Source organism: Micromys minutus, assembly GCF_963924665.1.
Source record: "Micromys minutus genome assembly, chromosome: 29".
Lineage (NCBI taxonomy): Eukaryota > Metazoa > Chordata > Mammalia > Rodentia > Muridae > Micromys > Micromys minutus.
The window spans coordinates 27,072,630-27,093,812 of record NC_137964.1 but is presented as its reverse complement, the minus strand read 5'-3'; the positions used below and the strand labels follow the sequence as shown (position 1 = coordinate 27,093,812).

Genomic DNA, 21,183 nt, shown 5'->3' with positions numbered 1-21,183 from the left:
GGTGGAGACAGCTTGAGGCTAATAGAACCATTACTAGCACGTAGGACAGAAAGCTGGGAAAGGCAAGACCCAGGATCTGCAGTGAGAGAAGAGAATGCAGAAGCCAATAACTGGGCAAATAAAGCAAGAACCAGCTCCCAGCTCCAAGCATGTGGGAAGAGCTCCACAGCACGGCAGCTCTCTACAGACAAGGACATTTGTGAGATAACATTAGAGAGCTGATGGAAGCCGGTCCTTCAGGGCTCTGCTTTCCCACTTCCCAGCTTAGCCTGACCTCTGTTGGTGCTGCTGCTAACTAACCGGTCAGAGCCACCGTGTAGCAACACTGCTATTTCAGCATCTCAGGTTCCATGTTTTCTGTCCCAACTCCCTAAGCTCATTAGCTGTTGATAAAAGTTACAATGCAATCACATACTAAATCTACATGGAGAAAATGTAGAAACCCTTTAGAATCTGTAAGGAACACTGACTACACAAGCTATGCAATGAGTTCTAGCCCACCCTGGACTGTATTAGATGCTGTCACAAACAAAAACACATTTTAAAAATAACAGCATGAGGGCCAGACACCAATCTTTGAAGCCCTACAGACCGTACGCACCCCACAAGACGGTCTTACAACTGACAGCCCTGGAGTGTTGATCTGTGTAACTAAGATGTCACTGACCTTTCAGAGGTAGGGTCTGCACAGTTCAGTGGGTACTTCAGCTCAATAACATCTCCGTTCTTCTCTTTCAGCTGCCCATGATGTTCCATATAATACTGGACCAGTTCAGCCAAGGTGGCAAACTTCTCTCCGCCATAGAGGTCATAGTAGTCCCCAGTGTTCTGAATCTTGATGTGGGTAACGGCTCCATTTCTTCTAAAATAGTCCATTGGGGAAAAGCGTATCAAAGAGCAATAGTTGGAAAAAGAAACCTCATGTAGAAGATTTCACTCAAACACTGGAACTAACCCAAAGGAAAGATCGAACCCATCCCTGAAACTGGAGGTCAAATAACCCATCAACTATGGTAACCCACAGTGCTGTGTCTATAAAATCAAATCCATTTACTGCAGTTTCAACAGCTAGAATGGACATATAGAAAACATATAGAAAACTCTCCCACATCTGCTCAAAGGGATGGTGAGAATGCACCACACTGTCCACTGGGATTTAAAACAAACCAAAGCTGCCCAATGTCCATCACTGGAAGAATGGAGAAGTGGGTGTGGTAGCACCATTTGACCACCAAGGAGCCATTACAATGAAGAGCTAGATATCCCGGCATGCAACTCAAACAGCTCTTCAGTGGATACATGAATCAGAGAACTATTAATGCACCAGGACACAAGGGCTTACTAGACAGTGAAGTATGTAACACATCATCAGGAGGATCCATGCCAACCCCTACACAGTGGAGGAGGAGAACGGGACTGGGCACAGGACTCAAGGGGACCACAACTACCTCACAGAGGTTTCATTCTAGACAAACAAAAGTAATGTTTTGAACCTTACAAAGCCTGTTCCCCAGAACAAAATCCAAAGCAGGAAAGAAAAACACAAAAAGCAGGTCAAAGGTGAGGAGCCAGGCCTCAGCCCTAGAGGCTCCCAGTGGTCTCTCTGCCCAAGGTATTCTCAGTCCCCACTGTGAGCAGAACACCCAGCAATCCTTTCCAGTCCTTCCCAAAACTGTGACTCTGGGAGACCACAAACAAACATGAGAACAGAGGCTAGAAAGAGGGCTCATCAGGAGCACAGGCTGCTCCTCTTGGGGACCCAAAACACACAAGGTGGCTCACAACCATCTGTACCACCGCCTCCAAGAGATATGATGCCCTCTTCTAGCCTCCAAACACACACAGAGTACACATACATACATGCAAGCAGAACATTCATACACATAAAATAAAAATAAAATCTTTAAAAGAATAAATACTGGGCAGTGGTGGTGCACACTTGTAATCCTAGCACTCAGGAAGGAGAAGCAGCCGATCTCTCTGAGTTTGAGGCCGGCCTGATCTACAGAGTGAGTTCCAGGACAGCCAGGACTATACAGAGAAACCCTGTCTTTAAAACCAAGAAGAAAAGCCAAGCCTAGGAGCAGGCCAATGCCCTGACTGGCTCCACAGTGCTGCAGACAAACCAGGCCCGAAACTCTGGGAAAGGAGTGAGGCAGCCACATGTGCAGCCCCACCCCTCCTCTAGAAATAAATACCATGAGTGTCTCTCTTTACCTTCCAACTTACCTAACAGACAGAGTGAAGTCTCCAGGGTTACTCTTACTGGGCCTTGCTAAAAAACTTCCATCGACTCCTCTGGTCAGCAGGAGATTCTCTGCCTCCACACCAGTAATGTTGGGGTGAAACCATCTTGAGGGAGAAAAGCAGAACAATGAGAACAGTGCACAGCCGAGCATCCTTTCATCACCACCGTGTGCAGGCTGTGAACCATGGCTCACCAGCTTCCAGGCTCACCCTTGCCCTTCCTTCCTTAGTCCCTTTTTTTGCCTCCCCCAAAAGATTACCCACATGGTCAGGAAGTTGTCTGCATGTAAAGAAACGAGACAAGCACAGACTACTTCATGAATAAGGAGGCACTGAGGCTCCCACAGCCAGGTTCTCACTGCTGGGGAGGAGAGGAAAGAACCAGAACATTTGCAGAGTACCAGATTGCAAAGGGAGGCACCCATATAAGCTCAACTTTCTAATAGACATGTAGAAATACACAGATCTACAAACCGAACAAGGTTATTTCCAGAAATAAATTTAAGCTGCCGCTGCCTCCCCACAATACACTTGTTCCAAAATCAAACAAAACACCTGATAAACATCAAAGTAGAAAATTTTAACAGAATTTTCTGAAACAGGTGTCCCTTTACCCAAGGCTAGCCTAGACCTTGGGACTCTTCTACTTGCAGTCTCTAGAATAGGATTACAGGCGCACCGGGCCCTCAGCAGACAATCTTACTCAACTGGCAGTGCCACCTGTGCAGGCAGCGACTACATGCCTCCAGATCCCTCACTGGGAGCTTCAATGCCATGTCCTTTAGAAGACAAGTAGCCATTGTCGATGGCATTTACTCAAAGAATTTTGCCCGGTTTCCAGCAAGTTCTCCTTCATGTGGCTAGAGAGATGGCTCAGTGGTTAAAAATGCTTACTGTTCTTGTAAAATACCTGAGTTCAGCTTTCCCCAGAACCTGCTCGATAGCTAACAACATTCCATAATGTCAGATCCAGGGGAACGAGTGCCCTCTTCTGGCCTCAAATACATAAATAAATAAAGTATTTCAACTCTCTTCCACAGACTTCAAATCTCCAAGACTCAAGCGAGTCAATGCCAAAGTCGACCCTGTGTCTTTGGAGGCTAGCGGGCATGTCTAAACACTCCCAGGGAACAGGACTCAATACTAATGCTGGGAGCCGAGGGCTGGAGCTGTAGCATGGCAGCAGCGTGTTAGCCTGGGCTCCACTTCAGCACTGCATAAGGCACAGCTCATAAACTAGAGGGTTTGATACACACTGAGACCCCATCCTGGAGAGATAGAGGCCATCCTCACCCACATAGGAAGAAAGAGGGCAGCCTAGGCTACATGAGACTCTGTCTCCAAAAACACGAAATAAAACCTGGATTTGTGTGTATGTTACTGGGAACGGGACTGAGGACTCTACACACCAATCCAATCCCTAAGGTAACAAGTTAAGAGGCAAAAGTTAAGCTGCTTGATAGGCACCCGAGTGCCTGATTCTCAGTAAACAGCAACACTGGGAGCTAGTCTTTAAAATAGCAACATGCAAGCTGAGAACAGTACAATATGGCCATGGCTGCAGCATCTTCAGAGGGTTCGAACCATTGTTCTGACTGACCTCATGTCTGAGCATCAAGACTCAAGTAAAAAGAATAAAATAGGAGTTGATTTTTTATTCCTCCAAGAGTTGGTCAAATCCCAGCACTCAGGTGGACACAGGTGAATCTCTGAGGTGGATACAGGGCCTGCATGGTCTACATAGTGAGTTCCAGGGACAACCAGGGCTATGGCGCTGAGACAGCCAGAGACCTGTCTTGAAAAACAAACAAAAGTCTTGGCTGCAGCTTCTCTGATCTGAGGTTTCCATATTGATGCTCTGAGTCCCAAGTGAGTCAAAAAGTAGGTAACCGTAGGCTACCAACTATTCAGCTTTTCAGAAAGTATAAAGGAGGGCTCGAAAGATGGCTCAGTGTTTAAGAGCACTGAATGCTCTTCCAGAGGTTCTGAGTCCAAATCCCAGCAATCACATGGTGGCTCACAACCATCTGTAATGAGATCCAATGCCCTCTTCTGGTGTGTCTGAAAACAGTGAGTGTGCTCATATATATATATATATATATATGTGCTCATACATATATATATATATATATAATAAGATAATTCTTTTTAAAAAAATGTGTAATAGTGTTCTTGCCTTACCTACACTAGCTAATTAATACATTAAGTATCTTTTACTCTTGTCTACCAAGTCACAATGTTCACTTGGCACGGTAGTCTAAAGCTGAGAAGTATGATTACCTTCTATTTAAAAAAGGCTGCCTCACCTGTCACTCCAGAGGACCAGAGTTCAATTCTCAAAAAAGGAAAACATTCTTTTGGCCTGGATAGTGATGGCACAGCCTTTAATCACAGCCCTGGAAAGCAGAGGCAGGCAGGTCTCTGAGTTCAGGTCCAACCCTGGTCTATAAAGTGAGTTCCAAAATAGTTAGAGCTACACAGAAACCCTGTCTCAAAAATAAATAAAAGAAGTAAGGAGGGAGGGAGGGAGGGAGGGAGGAAGAGGGAGGGAGGGAGAGAGGGAGGGAGAGAGGAAAAAGCACAGGCAGGCAGGCAGAGGCAATGCAAGCAGGCACCCTCCACTGGATGAAAAATCATTTGACAACAGTTTCAAAGGTAGAAACCCAGAACCCAGTGCCACTGTCTTAGTTCAAATCCCAGCTGAGTGACCAGAGCTAATGGTTAACCCCTCTTAAGCCAACTATGAAGCTGAGAGAGTAACTGCCCCCACTGCACAGAGGGTTGAGAGGTGAGTTCATGTAGTTTCTATGGCACACAACAGTCTAACAGTACCTGGGTGTTCCTATGGCCGACAGCGGTGCCTACCTTGATCCTCAGGAGGTGGAGGCAAGAGGATCAGAAACTCAAGACAGCGACAGTGTGCTCACATACAATAAATAAATTTTTAGAAACTCAAGGTAAGCCTTGGCAAGCTCCTCAGTCTCTGTGCCTCCATTCACCTCATCTGTATGTGGGTGACAGAGTCCCTGCCTCTCACAGGTAAGAGGAGCAAACAGGGCCCCACACCCACCCCGGCCTCTCTGCCTGCTGTTCTCAGAAACTGACCAGACTGACCTTTGCTGTGTTTGTGCGACTTAGCCAAGGTTACTCCTCCTGTGCCAATCTATCCTTTCTAAGCAGAGGCTTGGACTGTAAAGTTCTGTCAGGATCAGCTGGATGGGGCACAGCTTCTGCTTTCACTTTGGAGACTCGTTTCATTTTATAGCTCAGGCTAGCCTCAAACTCCTGATCCTCCTGTCTCAGCCTAGTGCTGGGGTTCCAGGCTTGGCACGAAGCCTGGCTCTGGCCATCATTTTCAACGTTCACTTTAGCTCTTAGGTGATCTACAAAGTTTTCGTTTGTAGTAAGATTCAAATTTCTTTTTAAATCTCTTTGCGTGGGTGTGTTCAAGCCATGGCACTCATGTACAGATTACAGGACAAGATGGGGGATGGGGGGTCTCTCCTTCTACCATGTGTTCCAACATGTGGCTCCTAAGGATGGAACTCAGGTCAGCAGGGTCAGCAGCAAGTGCCTCTACCCACTGAGCCATCTCACCAGCCCTTAATCTTTAAATTACGATGATGGACATCTAGTAGTGTTTGCAAACTCACCTATAAGCCCACGCCCACAACCAGAGTTTTTAGATTTCTTTTTATGTGTGGTGTTTTGCTGGTTTATCAGATGTGTGTAGTACACTCAGGCCAAAATGAATATCAGATCCTCTGAGATGAGTTGTAAGCTGCCACATGAATGCTGGGAACTGAACCCAGGTCCTCTAGAAGAACAACAAGTGCTCTTAACCACTAGGCTATCTCTAGCCCCCAATTTATGAGGCTACTTCCTTGTCTCTATGGAAGTAAAGCATCCCAACCTCGACTCTGGAGTCAGGGTCCTTATTAGTCCTCCTGAGATGAAGGCAGTGGGTGTAGCAGTCGCTTCATTGTGCAGTTAGTTATTCAGCCTGGGCCCTGTGACTTACCTGGTGGCCTCTACTGTCCCCACTGTTCTCTCTTGTGTGGGGGTGTTTGATAATACATCAGGACTGGAGAGGTAGCTTATTAAAGTGCCTGTTATGCAAGCATGGTGCTCTGAGTTCAGATCCTCAGTACCTGTGTAAAGTGCGAGGGGGACGTGTGTAACCCTAGTGCTGGAGGGTGAGGACAGAAGGACAGAAGGCTCCTAGAGCTTGCTGGCCTGACACTCTAGCCAAAACCTTGTGAAGATGGTTCTTCCACTTTCGTGTGAGCTGTAGATTCATTGAGAAACCAGCTCTCAAAAACAAAGTGAAGAGAGTTCAGCAGTAATGCCTCACCTTTAATCCCAGCACCTGGAGGCAGAGGCAGGCAGATCTCTGAGTTTGAGGCCAGTCTTGTCTACAGAGTGAGTTCTAGGACAGCCAAAGCTATACAGAAACCCTATCTAGAGAAAACAAAAAATAAAAATGAGGTGGAGAGCAACGGAAAAATACGCCTGACGCCAGCCTCTGACCTCCATGTTTACATGCACACACATATGTAGATGCTGCACACCAGAAAAAAGAAAAATCTAAAGATTAAAATGAAACAAGTTCTCACATCTGTCACTGACCAGGCAGATCTGGTCAGCCAGTTCCAGGCCAACCAGTGTTATAGTTGAGACTTTCATCCTCAGCCTCCTGGTGGTGGCATCCTCATGAGTATTATTAACTGCTGTTGGCAAATTCATTGTATTTTCACCCCTATTCAATACTAATTCCTCATCTCACCTGGGTAGATGTTAGGGCTCTGTGTCTATCTATCTGTCAGTCTGTGTGCACACATGCAGACATACATGAATATTATACACATACAAAGGTTGTTCCTTGAACACTGTCCACTTTGTCTTTTGAGGCAAGAGCTCACTTGCCCAGGTTACACCAAAGAGGTTAGCAACTGACCTGCAGTCAAGTTCTAAGGTTCTACACACTCCACCACTTCCAGCTTTTTTAACTTAAAATGTACTTATTTTTGCTTTTCAAGATTTTTGCTTGCATGCATGTATGTGTACTGTGTCTGTGCCTAGTACCAGTAAAGGTCAGAAGAGGGGTTCGATCTCCTGGAACTGAAGTTATAGACAGTTGACAGCTGTGAGCTGCCATGAGTTCCCATATTCTACTGGAAATTGACTCAAGCCCTCTACAAGAGCAGCCAGACTCTTAGCACAGGCCAGCACTGCAGAACCACCCAGCTTTTGTTTTAACATGGGTATGAGGAGTTAGACTCAGGTCCTGTACTCATAAAGACAGGCAGTTTAAAAACTTCTTTATCTACTACTTTCTTTTAAAACTATGCCTCACTACAAAGCTGTCCCTGAACTCTGGGCTCAAGCACTTCTCCTTGCCTCAGCCTCCCAAGTAGCTGGAGTTATAGGTATGCAGCCCATGCCAGATTTTCTATTTAGACGAGGATATGATGCTGGGAACTGAGTCCTCAACTTCACAGGCACCCCACAAGCTCTCTCTAACGGCCACTGAGCCAGCCACAGCCCCTGCCCTTCTGAAATTCAGTATCTTTGGGGATCTTAATGAGAAGATAAATATACTTTCTAAAATCTTTTTAATTCATTTGTGACAGGTCAGATAGGTAGGAACTAGGTAGGTCTGGTGGTGCAAGACTATAACCCTGTTACCTGGAAGGCAAGAAGACCCCAAGTTCAAAGCTTCCAAGTGAGTTCAAAGCCAGCCTGAGCAACACAGTGAGACTCTGTCCAAAAAAAAAAAAAAAGAAAAGAAAAGAAAAGAAAAAAGAAAAAACTGTAAAGAGAACTCCAGTTTCGGATCAGTAGCAGAAGGCTTACCATGCATGCACAAGCCCAAGTACAATCCCAAGGTCCACAAGAGAAGGTAGGAGATGGCCAGCCAGGCATGGTGGCACAAGCTGTTAATCCCAGCAATTGGAAGGCAGAGGTAGATGATGTCTCTGAGTCCCAGGCCAGCAAGGGTGTCATAGTGAGATCCTGGCATCCCACTCAAAGAGAGCAAGGAGGAAAGGAAGAGAAGAGACTCTAACCCAGCTTCCGTCAGACACACAACTGAACTTGTCAGAAGTAACTACAGTCAGAGCTGAGAGCTAGCCCTGCAGTAGAAACACTTGACACCAAGCCTAAAAATCAAACCCACAAGGAAGAAAGAGAACCCACTCCTACATGTAGCCCGACAAATACATACATACAAGTAATTTTAATTGGGTTTCGGGGTCTTTAGCAGCTTATGCATGTATATCTCCATGTTCGAAACAACATGAGGTTGTGTGCACATGTGCTAGACATGCTTCCTCCATGTCACCTGTGAGAAACTCACACACAGGAAGGAGCCCAACCTTTTAGCCTAAAACTTGAAGGTCTTTCTGTAGGAGTCCACTCTTTCTCGTAAGTATACAATATTCTATTGTATGAGTCAGACCCTTGATATAAAGGTTTGTATAGTTGCTTATGGCTGCTCATATTATAATATCAATGCTGAGTAAGCTGAGGCAGGCAAATCTGACACATAGAGGCCAGCCTGAGCAACACAGCAAGAATGTCTGAAAAAGCCAAAAGGATAGCCAGGCATGGTGGTGCACATATGAAATCCCAGAGTAGGAGAATCCAGCCTGATCTACACAGCAAGTTCCAAGCTAGCCATAGCTACAAAGCCAGACCTTATCTCAGAAAGAAAGGAAGAAATGGAGGGAAGGAAAGAGAAAAGGAAAAAGGGAAGGAGGTGGAAGGAAGGGAAAGAGGAAAAGAGGAAGGGAGGGAAGGGGAGAGAGGGAGGGAGGGAGGGAGAGAGGGAGGGAGGCAGGGAGGGGAGAAATGGAGGCCAGCCCCACGATAATGCTAGTCACCTTTAGACACATTCACACACGAAAGATTCTCAGCAGGTAAAGTGCTTGCTTGCCATTCAGGCTTGGCACTCCAAGTTTGATCTCCAAAACCTATGTAAAGGTGGAAGAAAGTCAACTCCATAAAACTATGCTCTGACTTCCATGTACACCATGGCAAGCACGCTCCTCTCCACAAGAATTCATCAATGAGGTTAATCTACATAAGTCAGTTTTCAGCTGTTTTGTCTTGATACAGGGATACGCTATTGCCAGGCAACACTAAGCTCAAAAGATCCCCCTAACCCCATCTGCAAAGCATGTGCCACTAGGCCCCACTTTAAGGGATTCTTTTTTGTGTAGACATGTGTGCTACTGGACTGAACCAGCCTGGCACATGTTAAACTCTGAGCTGTATCCCCAGCCCTTAACTTCTATGGTGACAAATACTGCCACTGCCTTAGGAAGGCACACTAATGCGTGAGACTCCATCCCTCACTTTCAGCAACACTGCATAAATTACCAAGCTGCCTGTGCCTCTGACCAGTGGAAAGTGGTTCCATCTCAATTTGCATCTTTGACACCTCTTCAAGTTTCCAGTCCGCCCATTTCCTTTCTGAGCTGTCAGTTTCTCCAATTCTGCGTTTGTCTTTTAGTGTTCTTAAGATAGGGCTTCATGAGTTTAGGCTAGCTGAAGATGACCTTGAATCTTGACCCTCTTGACTTTTCCCCTTCTGAAGTCTTTCTTGTCAGTGTGCAGGAACTCATGATGTAACCAGACAATAGCCCTTAGATACAAGTGTAGCAGCAGCTACCTCAGGCTTTGTCCCCTCTTCCTCAGCTGTTTTTTTCTGACAGAAGTTCCTCTTGATGGAGTTAAATTTGCCAGATTTTTCCATTGTGGGTTTAAGTTCCTGCCAATGCTTAGAGATGAACCTGAGTGAGCGTTGTCATGTGGTGAAGTGAGTTAGTGTAAGGCCAGTGTCATGCACAGGCCAGACCAGAGACTCAGCTTTGGAAGCAGAGCACTGACTTTAGAGAAGAAAATACTACACGCCAACAAGACGGCTCAGTGGGTAAAAGCGGCTCCCCTCATAGCTGACAGTCTGAGTTTGGTCCACAGAACTCAGGGTAAAAGCAGGGTTAGACCTCTGGAACCAACATGGTAAAGGAGAGAGCCACCTCTTGAATGCTGTCCTCCAGCCACACCCAGGGACAAACGCCAACAACCACACTCACTTTCTCTCATTCATAAAATAAGAAAGCAAATTTTTAAAACAAAATAAAAAATTTTAATAAAATTTTTTTTAAAAACCCACAGTAAAATCTTAGATTTTATTAGGGCCCTTCCCCTGGGGGATACACAATTCAGTGCCTAGTCCAGATCTCAAGGCTGAATTAGCAATTCTACAGGGGCAGTACTGCATACTCAATGGAGCCAGCAGTTCTGATTGTAGAGAATGTATTATCGACTCACTCGAGTACATCCCTTATACTGCACACATGCAGCTAAGAAGTTCCCATCTACAAGGTACTGAAGAAATAAGAATGTGAACAGTCAGCAGAGATATGAAGGAAGAAAGATCAGGAATTCAAGGGCAACCTCAGTTACATAAAAAGTATAAGGCTAGCCCGAGCTACATGAGATCCTTTCTCAAAAAGCACAAATTTAGAAAGTGGCTAAGGACTTGGTATAAGCTACAAGCTTGTTCCAAAGCCTGTCGTGAGGACCAGCACATCCCCATATTTTATATAACATGGCTGGAGGGAACGAACGCTTGCTTAGGCATCTCTTTTTGCACTGTTGCATGGCATCCTAACAGCACTGGTCCCATTCTGTCCCTAGCCCAGCCTTATACAGGGGTGTATATTCATAATCAATACAAACATAAAATAGGGGCCAAGGTTCTTTCCACATACCCAGCAGCTAAAAATGGACTATATGGTGAAGAGCACCAAACAGACCCAAGGCAAAGGTTTGAAGATCCTCCAACATAACTGGGAAGGTCCACTGTGCTCAACCAGGCAGGAAAAGACCCAGCCATAACAGCTCTCCAGAGGTCAATACAGACACAGGAGATAAACTTCACCTTTGACCTTGAACTACAAAAAGAAAGCCATCATTTCTACTAAGTGCATTTAACAGCTAAACAAAACAAAACAAAAAAAAACCCTCCTTTGGAATTCCTTTCCATGAAGCTAGTGTGTGTGTGTGTGTGTGTGTGTGTGTGTATGTGTGTGTTTGTGTGTGTATGTGTATTCATTTTCATTTATTAACATGAGCTTTATTTTTATAAAATTAAATATGCAGAATAAGGCCAAAACATTATGTTATTCTTCTAGGCCTAAACACTCAAGCAAGAAAGAAGAAAGGGCTGGAGAGATGGCTCAGGGTTAAGAGCACTGACTGCTCTTCCAGAGGTCCTGAGTTCAAATCCCAGCAACCACATGGTGTCTCACAACCATCTGTAATGGGATCCAATGCTCTCTTCTGGTGTGTCTGAAGACAGTGTACTCATATAAATAAAATAAATAAATCTTTTAAAAAGGAAAAAGAAAAAAGAAAGAAGACAAAATGCAGGTCTGGAGTTTGAGTTGGTTTTGTTTAGGGGAAGGGAGCTGTCTGGTTTTGAGATTTTATTTGTATTTTATGCATGGGATGTTTTGCCTGCAGTGCCTGGGGACTCTGGAGAGGAAGACTCAGGAAGAGGATGCTGGTCACCTAGAACTGGAGTTACGGATGCCAGAGTTAGCCACCATGTGCGTACAGTCCTCTGCAGGAGTAACAAGTACTTTCAACCACTAAGCCTCCAACCCCAAGTTTTCTCAAGGTGCAATTTAACTGCAAAGAGATATTTCAATGTGTATAAAAGCGGTAATAATGTTATGTTGTTTATTCCCAAACAGCAAGGCTGCACAGAAGTCACCATAGAGGAGGAGAAAAAGGAAACATACAGCTGAAGCCGAGCATGTGACATTCCTGTAATCTCAGCTATTAGGAAGCTGAGGCAGGAGGACTACAAATACAAGGCAAGTCTGAGCTACATAAAGTTAAAGGTCATCCTGGGCTACTTAAACTGTTCCAGACCAGTCTGAAAAACAAGGTGAGATCCTATCTCCAATTAAAATGTAGAGCCAATATATAACCATCTGTAAAAACAGTCCTAGGAGATCCAATGCCCTGTTCTGGCTGCCTCAGAGGCACACAGCACATAGACATACATACAAACAGAATGCCCATACACATAAAAATAAAAATAACACTTTGTAAAGATTTTTTAAATGTATTTGTGAGTACACTGTCACTGTCTTCAGACACACCAGAAGAGGGCATCAGATACCATTACAGATGGTTGTGAGTCACCATGTGGTTGCTGGGATTTGAACTCAGGACCTCTGGAAGAGCAGTCAGTGCTCTTAACTACTGAGCCATCTCTCCAGCCCCTTAAAATCTTTTATATTTTTAAAACACTATAAAAACTATAAAGGTAACTTTTTTTAAGGCCAACCTAGTCTACAGAGTCAGTTCTAGGACAGCTGGAGCTACACAGGGAGACCCTGACTTAGGAAAAGGAAGGAAGGAAGGGAGGGAGGGAGGGAGGGAGGGAGGAAGGGACGAAGGGAAAAAAAGCCAAAACAACTAAAACAACTTTTTTTTGAGACATGGGTTTACTGTGTAACCTAGGCTAGCCTCCAACTTGCAATCCTCCTGCCTCAACCTCCAAACTGCTTGTATTATAGTAAGCAACCACAGGTAGTCTAAGAACGAGTTTAACCATTAGTCTGCTACTTCTAATCCAGGCCTCGGTGGAGCCTCACCCTGGTTATCTCAGTCTCCTCTTCCCTAGAGGACACTATGGACAGAGACTAAAGTGTAGGAGGGACTGTGAGAGCCACCTCATGCCTCAGGTGAGGTCCAGTAAACATCCCTTTACCCCTCAGCGGTATCAGAAGCAGGCGACAGGGCAGGTGGCCCTTTCCTTACCCTTCTATTAAATAAACTGCAGTATTTCATTTACAACTTATAATTATGCCCATCCTGTTATTGAAAGTAAGCAGATGAGAGTAATGTTTGAGAGAACCATAGGAACCAGTATTTAGTGCAGAGGTCCAACACAGGCCATGTTTAATAAGCATTAGTTTCCCACCCGCTGTAATGTCCAGAGGGACAGAGTTCTCATGTGTAATTAGGATCGTTTCCCACAAGCCGTTTAGTGTGTCATTTCAGTTCCACTGTCTTTCCAGACACTTTGCTTCTCTGTGTGGCTCCGGGACTGTCCCTGCGGTATTTCAAATAGATCTTTACTAATCGAAGTTTCCATGCTATATGCCTTCCCCCGAGCCTGAATATACATTCAACTCTGCTCTTAGCTAATTTTCTAAATAGCATTTCTGATGAGCAAAGCCTTCCCCCCATACACAATGTGGATAATAAGCTAGCTCTGCAGATGGTAGCATGCTGACTAGTGCGGAGCGATGCGGGTAGATCCAGCCGCTGGGATGTTAGCTGGGAGACTAGTGAGAGGCTGAAGAGGAAAGTGTAGACTAGCCTGGAGGGCTCTGTGCACTCATGGAGCTTTTCGGTTTTCGTATCTGATATTATGTGTATGAAGTCTGTGTGAGTATGGCTGCAAGCCGCAGTACACCACAGAGGCCAGAAAGCAACTGTGGAAGTCAGGACTGAATTCAGCTGGTTAGGCATGTGAAGCTCAAGCAGGGCCTTCTACAAGGCCCAGCACTTGTTTTTAGTTCTGGGGGACTGTTTATGGGTTTTTGCCAGTTTTGATTTGAAGCAGGGTTTCATGTAGCCCAAGCTTGCCAGTCTCAAACTCCTGATCCTCCTGCCTCCACCACCCCAGTGTTGTGACTCTAAACATGGACCACCTGAGTCTCTGGCTCAAGTACTTCAGACATTAGGTCCTGAAACAACCAAGAAAGATCTCCAAATGTTCTTCTTCCCACCTGATACCTACAGAGTTTACCACAGTAGGGACTATCCCACAAACCAGCCATAGTAGCACCGACACAGAACAGTGTGTCTATACTAGAGACACACACAACTTCATTTGAGTTTATCATGAAGTGGCTGATATTTACTGACCCACAGACTCTGGAGGATGGCTGGGATGTGATGCACGAGCATCCAAGCATCCCCAGCAGAGGTACTTATGAAAAAGAGCATCAAGTCAGCTTCTGAAACAGGCTTTAAAGCCCACTACCCAGAAACCCTCTCCTGGGAGGACTTGAAATAAAGGGCATAACCCTGCAAGAGTTACATTCAGCCAGGCAGAAGCCCAGCAATTAGGACTGTAAGTTCAAGGCCAGTTCTGTTCCACAGAAAGTCTTGGAGGCCAACCTGGGTACAGAAGACCCTGTTGCAAAACACCAAACAAACAAAATCTGGCATGAAAGTATGAGTCTATAATCCCAGCATGCACAGGGTGGAGGCAGACAGATTGAGAAATACAAGGTCATCCCCAGTTCCATAGAGGCTGGGATAAGTTAAGTATACATATTAAAAGGGTATACAGGGGCTGAAAAGATGGCTCAGCAGTTAAGAGCACTGACTGATCTTCCAGAGGTCCTGAGTTCAATTCCCAGCAACCACATGGTGGCTCACAACCATCTGTAATGGATCTGCTGCCCTCTTCTGGTGTGTCTGAAGATAGCTACAGTGTGCTCAGAGATATAAAATGCAAAAAAATATTTTAAAGGGGGTAGGGGTATTCAAAGACAATCTAAATAAATCCTGGATTAGAGACCAGGCACATAGCTCAGTGGTAGAGCACTTGCCTAACATGCAGGAAAGCCTAAATTCAGTCCGCAGCATTGCATTAATTAGTTAGTCCAAAATCTAGGATCAAAGCTATGTGCCTCCACACAGTAATAATAGATAGAATTCAGTAAAACAAATGCTGATGTAACAACAGGCAACACAGTGCTGACATCTGTTCTGAGAGCTTCCCGCCCCAGGACACAGGAAGAGCAGCTGCAGCCAGGGGTTAGAGTTGGAGGTCCACAGTCTCCTTTCAGCTCCTTGCCAGCAAATAAGTGACCCTGTTCTACCCTTCTCACCTCTAGCCCCAGAAAAATCACATGTCTTGCAGCAGGAACACCACAGCTTGGTACTCTGAGCAGGTGACAACAGTCCCCTCCCCTAGTTACATGTGAGTATCAAGAAAGGTTAAGTCAGGAAGAAAAGCAGTCATTAGTGACGAGCAATCTAAGCTACAAAAAAAAAAAAAAAAAAAAAAAAAAAAATCGTGAGAGCAGCTCTTCTGGGGTAGCAGGCACTCTGTCCAGATCAGTCACTGTCTTCTGGCCACTCACTGGTCAGCATCTCCACTCTGATGATGATGACAGGGCAATAAAAGGAAACGGCCTCCAGAAGCCAATTTCCACAGAGTGCTGCTCCCCCACTTCAAAGCCTCCTCCTTCTGATCTCCCCGAACCCCTCCTGTGCTCCTGCCTTCCCAGGAGCCAGGATATTTTTAAACAGATCAGCTCATGCCACTCCCCATCATGTCCTTCTAAGGCTTTTCACTGCTCTGGGGTGCACATGACACTGAAGACCTTAGGAGTACCGACAGGGCTGGGGGGTGTAGCTCAGTGGCAGAGCACAAGCTGAGATGCAAGAGGCCCTAGGTTCCATACCCAGCATAAGAAAGGAAAAAAAGATTCCTGTATGGTTTAATCCCCACCCTATATCCTATATGCACCCCTAGTCCCACAGGTCCTGCTACCTCCTGCTCACCAAACACACCTGAGACTTTTCCCAGCTCAGCTCTTTCATACCACGAATTCCTAAGACCTGGAACACTCGGGCCCTAGCCCAGGAGCTAGTATACAGTAACCACCCTGAGTTCAGTGAACAAGAGGTAGGGTATCCCCAATAACAACAATCAGGGGGCTGAAGCAAGATGATCTTGAGTCCTAGTAAACATGGCTTAGGTGAGACCCTGTCACTAAACAAATAAATGAGCCAGGCATGGTGACACACATCTATAATCCCAGCACTATGGGGCAGCAGGGGCAGGAGGATCATGAGTTTTAAAACATCCTCAGCTAATTGTAAGTTTTAGACCAGACAAGCTACATGAGACCAGTCACAATGAACAAAATAAACTCATCAGTGAATGGACAGACCTTTCATTACTGTGGACTGAGACAATAAGAAGGACTTGTTACTGCTTTTGTTTCTGGTTTTGTTTTTAAGTTCATGTCTTCCTACACCCAGGCAGGCCTCAAACTCACAGCAATTCTCTTGCCTCAGGCTCCTGGGTGCTAGAATTATAGGTGTGCCCCACCAAACCTGGAATTATGTTTAACACAGACAGACTTGTAGACTACATCCTCTGCAGACTTGAGGATGTAGGTTGATGATAGAGCCTCATCTGCTAAGGCTCTGGGTCCAAGGCCAGCACTACAAACACTGAAATAGAGTGGCAGCACATGCCTGTAATGGCAGCACTCGAGACACTGAAGCAGCGGCGTTCTAAGTTTGAGACCAGTCTAGCAATACAGACAGCCTATCTCTAAACTAATTAATTAAAACAGACTATGTGTGTAGACAATGAAGGGACTCTAGCCAGCTCTGACAGGCCTGCCTCTGGCTGGTCTTGCCCTTATCCCCATTCCCTCTGACTTGCTAAATAACTGTTATATTCTTAAAGTTAGCCACCAAGATCTATTCCCTTATTTGGCCACTTCCTCCTCCGGAGAGTGACTACCAAGGTCCAGCTATCAAAGTATTGTACTCCAGCAATCAAAAGCCCCCCCCTTGTCTCACCTAATTAACATGCCTAATTAAAATTAAATACCTCATCTTAACACATGGTTTCCCTTTTTACCTTTATAAACCACCATTTTCCTATGGGCAATAGTTGTCTCCTCTCTGCCCAGAGGCAGTCCTCTGGGACAAATACCTCTGCCCCCCCCTTAATCCTCTAACTCCTGTCTTCGTCTCTTATTTCTTGCCCTCTGTCTCTCTGAGGCAAATAAATCTCCTTGTGCTGAGAACTTGGTCTTGAAGGTTCTGAGCCAGTACCACATACACATTACCTAAGTATGTATAAACATACATAATTGCACTTAAGTGTACATTACAATGCTTTCAAACAAGTGTATTCTATACATGGTATTATCACACACTGATCAACTGCAGATATCAGCTTGGTATTAGTTTTATCCAACTCATTTGGTGCTGGTAAAGAAGTCAGACTCCCCCATAAACTCAATGCTCCTTGCAAAGATGCACAATCCACAGCCCTTTTCCCATGACAGCACTGCCAGGAAGCACAGCAACTTTACTAAACACACACACAGCTCTCAAAGTCACGACAACGAACTGGGCTGCACTTTAGAACTCTGAACCCATTTGGGAGGTCTTAAGCCTGGTACAGTCAAACGCTCCCCTAGTCAATGCCCAACAACACTGTTTGCCCTTCCCCTAAAAATGTCATTCTCGGATGGCAAGTGCTGCCTGTGTTTCCTAAAGCAAAGAGCACTCAGCTCAGTGTCCCTATTGTTCTGTCGCTGCCTATGTCTACCAGGGCCTCCTAGTGACAATTACAAACAAGAGTTGGCTCTGCCTTTCCAAGATCATGTGCATCTCCTAACAGTGTACACATTGAGCACAATCAAGAATGGAGAGCAATTGGTACAGCCTGTGCCCCTGGGCAGCGCCAGCCCAAACCCCACTCTTTGTAGGGCCACACCATGAATAAGGACGGCGAGGCACACTGCAGAGGCCCAGGCACTGCTGGTTCTCCCCCGGGAGATAAACCATCGTGGCTGCCAGGGAGCACCTGGGACAAAATGTACTTGCCCTGCAATGACAAACCAGAACCCTCCAGTCTGAGCACGGCTCAGCATTCCACCCTGGGCTCCAGTCATCACATGTATCTTAAGAGGAACAGAAAGCAACTGAAGAGAGAAGACTGGAAAAGGCACAGGACAGTTTTGACATCTAAATTCACCATCCTCTCAGCTGGCTGGCCCAGGACCAGCCATTCAATTATTCCAGGTTTTAGTTTCCTTACCTTCAAGGTTGAGAAGGCAACAAGCTGAATATACCCACATGTTGGTTAATGAATGGTCATGAAAATGTAAGATCTGAAATACTAATCAAAATGAACTGTTTTAGGACTAGAGGTAGTGGCTCTCACAAAGTAGAGGCAGGTGGATCTCTGTGCACTCAGGGTCAGCCTGTTCTGCATAGCAAGTTCTAGGCCAACCAGTATGACATGGTGAGACCCTGTCTAGCTTTACTGTGATAATTAAGTAAAACATCAAAATAGTGTTTGCCATCCAAGTGTCAGTTCCTATGATCACTTCCTCAAAAAGACCTTCCCTGAATCTCCATCAGAACTCAGAGTGTTCTCAGATCCTCAGGCCAGCATGACAGCTCAAGCTCAGTGTGTAACTGTACTTTGCCTGACAACCTGAGTTCCATTCCCTAGAATGCAATTGTTTTGACTTCCTCATGTGAACGTGTGTGTGTGTGTGTGTGTGTGTGTGTGTGTGTATGTGTACTGCGCTCAGATGTGCACGTTGAAGGACAAGTATTTTTCAACCATGCAACTGGACAGCCACACAGAATAGATAGTAAGTACCCCCACTTAACACAATGATCAATTACTGGCTGCAGTGGGAACGAGGCATGCGCATGCTGCCCGTGCTTGCAAGACACCCATGCATGCAAAGTCAAACTAACTCTTTATAAAACAAGGAAATCAGAACTCAGAAATATGGACAAGCTGTATGCATCTCTTACAGAGCAAGACTGGAAAGTAAACAGTGACAACCCTTTTTGCAAACAGGCTGCAAGTGTCTGTACATGGTAAATTCAACCATTCAACCTGTAGATGGCTACTGAAGAGGCAAAACCATGCTGACTGACACCTTTGCAGGAGCAGTCACAGAATCACATGTGAGTGACAAATACTAGAAACAGCCCAAGGTCCATCAGAAAGGGTAAATACGTAAGCAGCCCCACAGTGGAATGCTGTAAACAGCAGCAGCAAGCAATGAACTCTCGGACAATATGGATAGATCTCGGAACATGGACGCTATGCAGGAGTATGGCGGCTCGTGTTACCAAGCCTGACAACCAGAGTTCAATCCCTGGGACCTACAAATGCATTCCATGACATGGGTCCACACACAATGAATAAATGCATATTTTAAAAAGTTCAATTACGAAAATCAGGACTCTACCCCCCCAAAAGAAAAGTCCATGTTTGTCTAATGCCATTAATATGAAATTCTAAGAACAGTGGTCGAGGGAGAGCAGAGGACTGGCAAGAGGGAAGTGAGGAAACCTCAACAGGAGTGGTGGGTATGTTCATTATCTTGACTGCTGTAATGGTCTCTCAAGGGTACACAGAAGTCAAGGTTTATCAAATTATACGCTGAATCAGATGAAACTTACCTCCATAAAGCTGATTTTTAAAACTAAATAAAACAAACTCTTATAGTGATCCAGCCTGTAACACCAGTACTTAGGAGGCTGAGGTAATAGGGAATGTAAACTGGAGGCTAACCTGGGCAACACAGTGAGAGATTCACTTTCCACCTCTTACCAGGGTAACATGCCACAATGTTTTTAATCCTGAAAACTCAACCTGGCCATGTTTAGGAAGGAAGACCACCCCACTCACACACCTAGTACCACTGTGGTGATACAAGTTAAGCCGGCTTCTAGTAAGAGCAACGTCAATGTCAGTAATTGAGTCTCGTTACCCTCAAGTTGAAACTCACTAATCCTCCTGATCTTAGCTTCAAATCCTGTCCTGTGACGAGCACGTTACTTCCGAGCCTCAGTTTCCACATTCGTAAAACGGGAACGCACTCGTTACCAGTCCACGACCAGATACGGTTCCCTTCCCTCCCACCTTTCAAAGCAAAGATCACAGTGGGGAGGGAACACTCCCAGCGGTTGCAGACAGCTTCAGTTTCCCCACTAGTGGCACTTGGGGGAGAGGGCGAGGACGCGGAAAGGGGGCACCTGAAAGGGTCCCGTGTGAAGGCCCCGCGGTAGCCTGAGCGCCTCCCGGAGAGCGTGGGGTTATTTCGGAATCCCCAGGAGGCAACGCTCATGAGGCAATGGGTCAGGAATGCGGCGGCCGGCCGGGCCGCTGGTGTCCCCACGGGCATCTCGGGCCGCGGGAGCAGGAACTCGGGGCGGCAGGAAATGAATGGGGACCCGCGGGCGGGGCGGCGGGGTGGCAGGGACGCAGGGCCGACGGAGAGTCCGGGTGTAACCCCCGGCGGCCGAGCAGCACAGAAGCAGCGAAGACCCAGGCCGCGGCCCGGCCCCTGCGGGCGGCTCACCTCCGCGATGTCATGTTCCTCCCACCTCCGGCTCCACACGGACCCGCTGCTTGCTCAGGCTCCGCGGGGCGCCGTCACATGGAGGGGCCCGAGCGAGGCTCCGCTCGGGAGCCGACACGGGTGCGGGCAGGACCGGCCGGCCGCGAGCACAAACCCCGCTAGGCCTGGATCCCGGACACTGCGCGGCCGCCCCGCCGCCCGGCCCGCTCCGCCCTCGTCCCCGCCCCTTGCCGCCGGCGCCGTCGTGACGTCATCGCGCGCCGCCACAACCACTTTCTGCTTCCGGTTTGCTGGGCCCGGACCAGTGCTGGAGGTTGTAGGGGAGGGCTTCCTCCTTTTAATCTGTGCGGCTACACACCTGAACGCCTGGGAGATTCTTCTAAACTGGGACGCCGCACGTCGGTGCGAGTACACAATACGCATCTAGTGCGGGTGCACACGTAAAAAGAAGCAAGCAAATAAGCAGGGATGGGGGAACCCGAGTTCGGTTCCCAACACCTCTAAGGGACGGTCCACAACCTCCTATAACTTCAGCTCTATCGGATCCTCCCTCCTCTTGTGCCTCCGCGAGCACTGCACTCACGTGCACATACCCATCCATATATACATAATGTTTTATGATTTATTCCTTTTGCTGCTCAAGGTGATGTACGTCTTTAATCCCAGCACTAGGGAGGTAGAGGCAGGCAGGTGGATCACTGTGAGATCGAAGCCATCCTGGCTAAGTAGAGTGACCCTGTGG

At 46.4% G+C, this 21,183-nt stretch overlaps 1 protein-coding gene across 2 annotated transcripts in view; it reads right to left on the bottom strand.

Annotated features, from left to right (window-relative positions):
- Window positions 1-20,654, bottom strand: part of PTPN11 (protein tyrosine phosphatase non-receptor type 11) — a 56,332-nt gene extending 35,678 nt beyond the window's left edge. For both annotated transcript variants that reach the window (XM_080940850.1, XM_080940851.1), the window contains exons 1-3: window positions 20,442-20,654; window positions 2,230-2,352; window positions 668-862 (exon numbers count right to left, since the gene is read on the bottom strand). In XM_080940850.1, coding sequence (XP_080796976.1) covers window positions 668-862; window positions 2,230-2,352; window positions 20,442-20,455 — 332 coding nt within the window. In that variant the 5' untranslated portion in view covers window positions 20,456-20,654. The remainder of the gene's footprint in view (window positions 1-667; window positions 863-2,229; window positions 2,353-20,441) is intronic.
- Window positions 20,655-21,183: the final 529 nt, after the last annotated feature.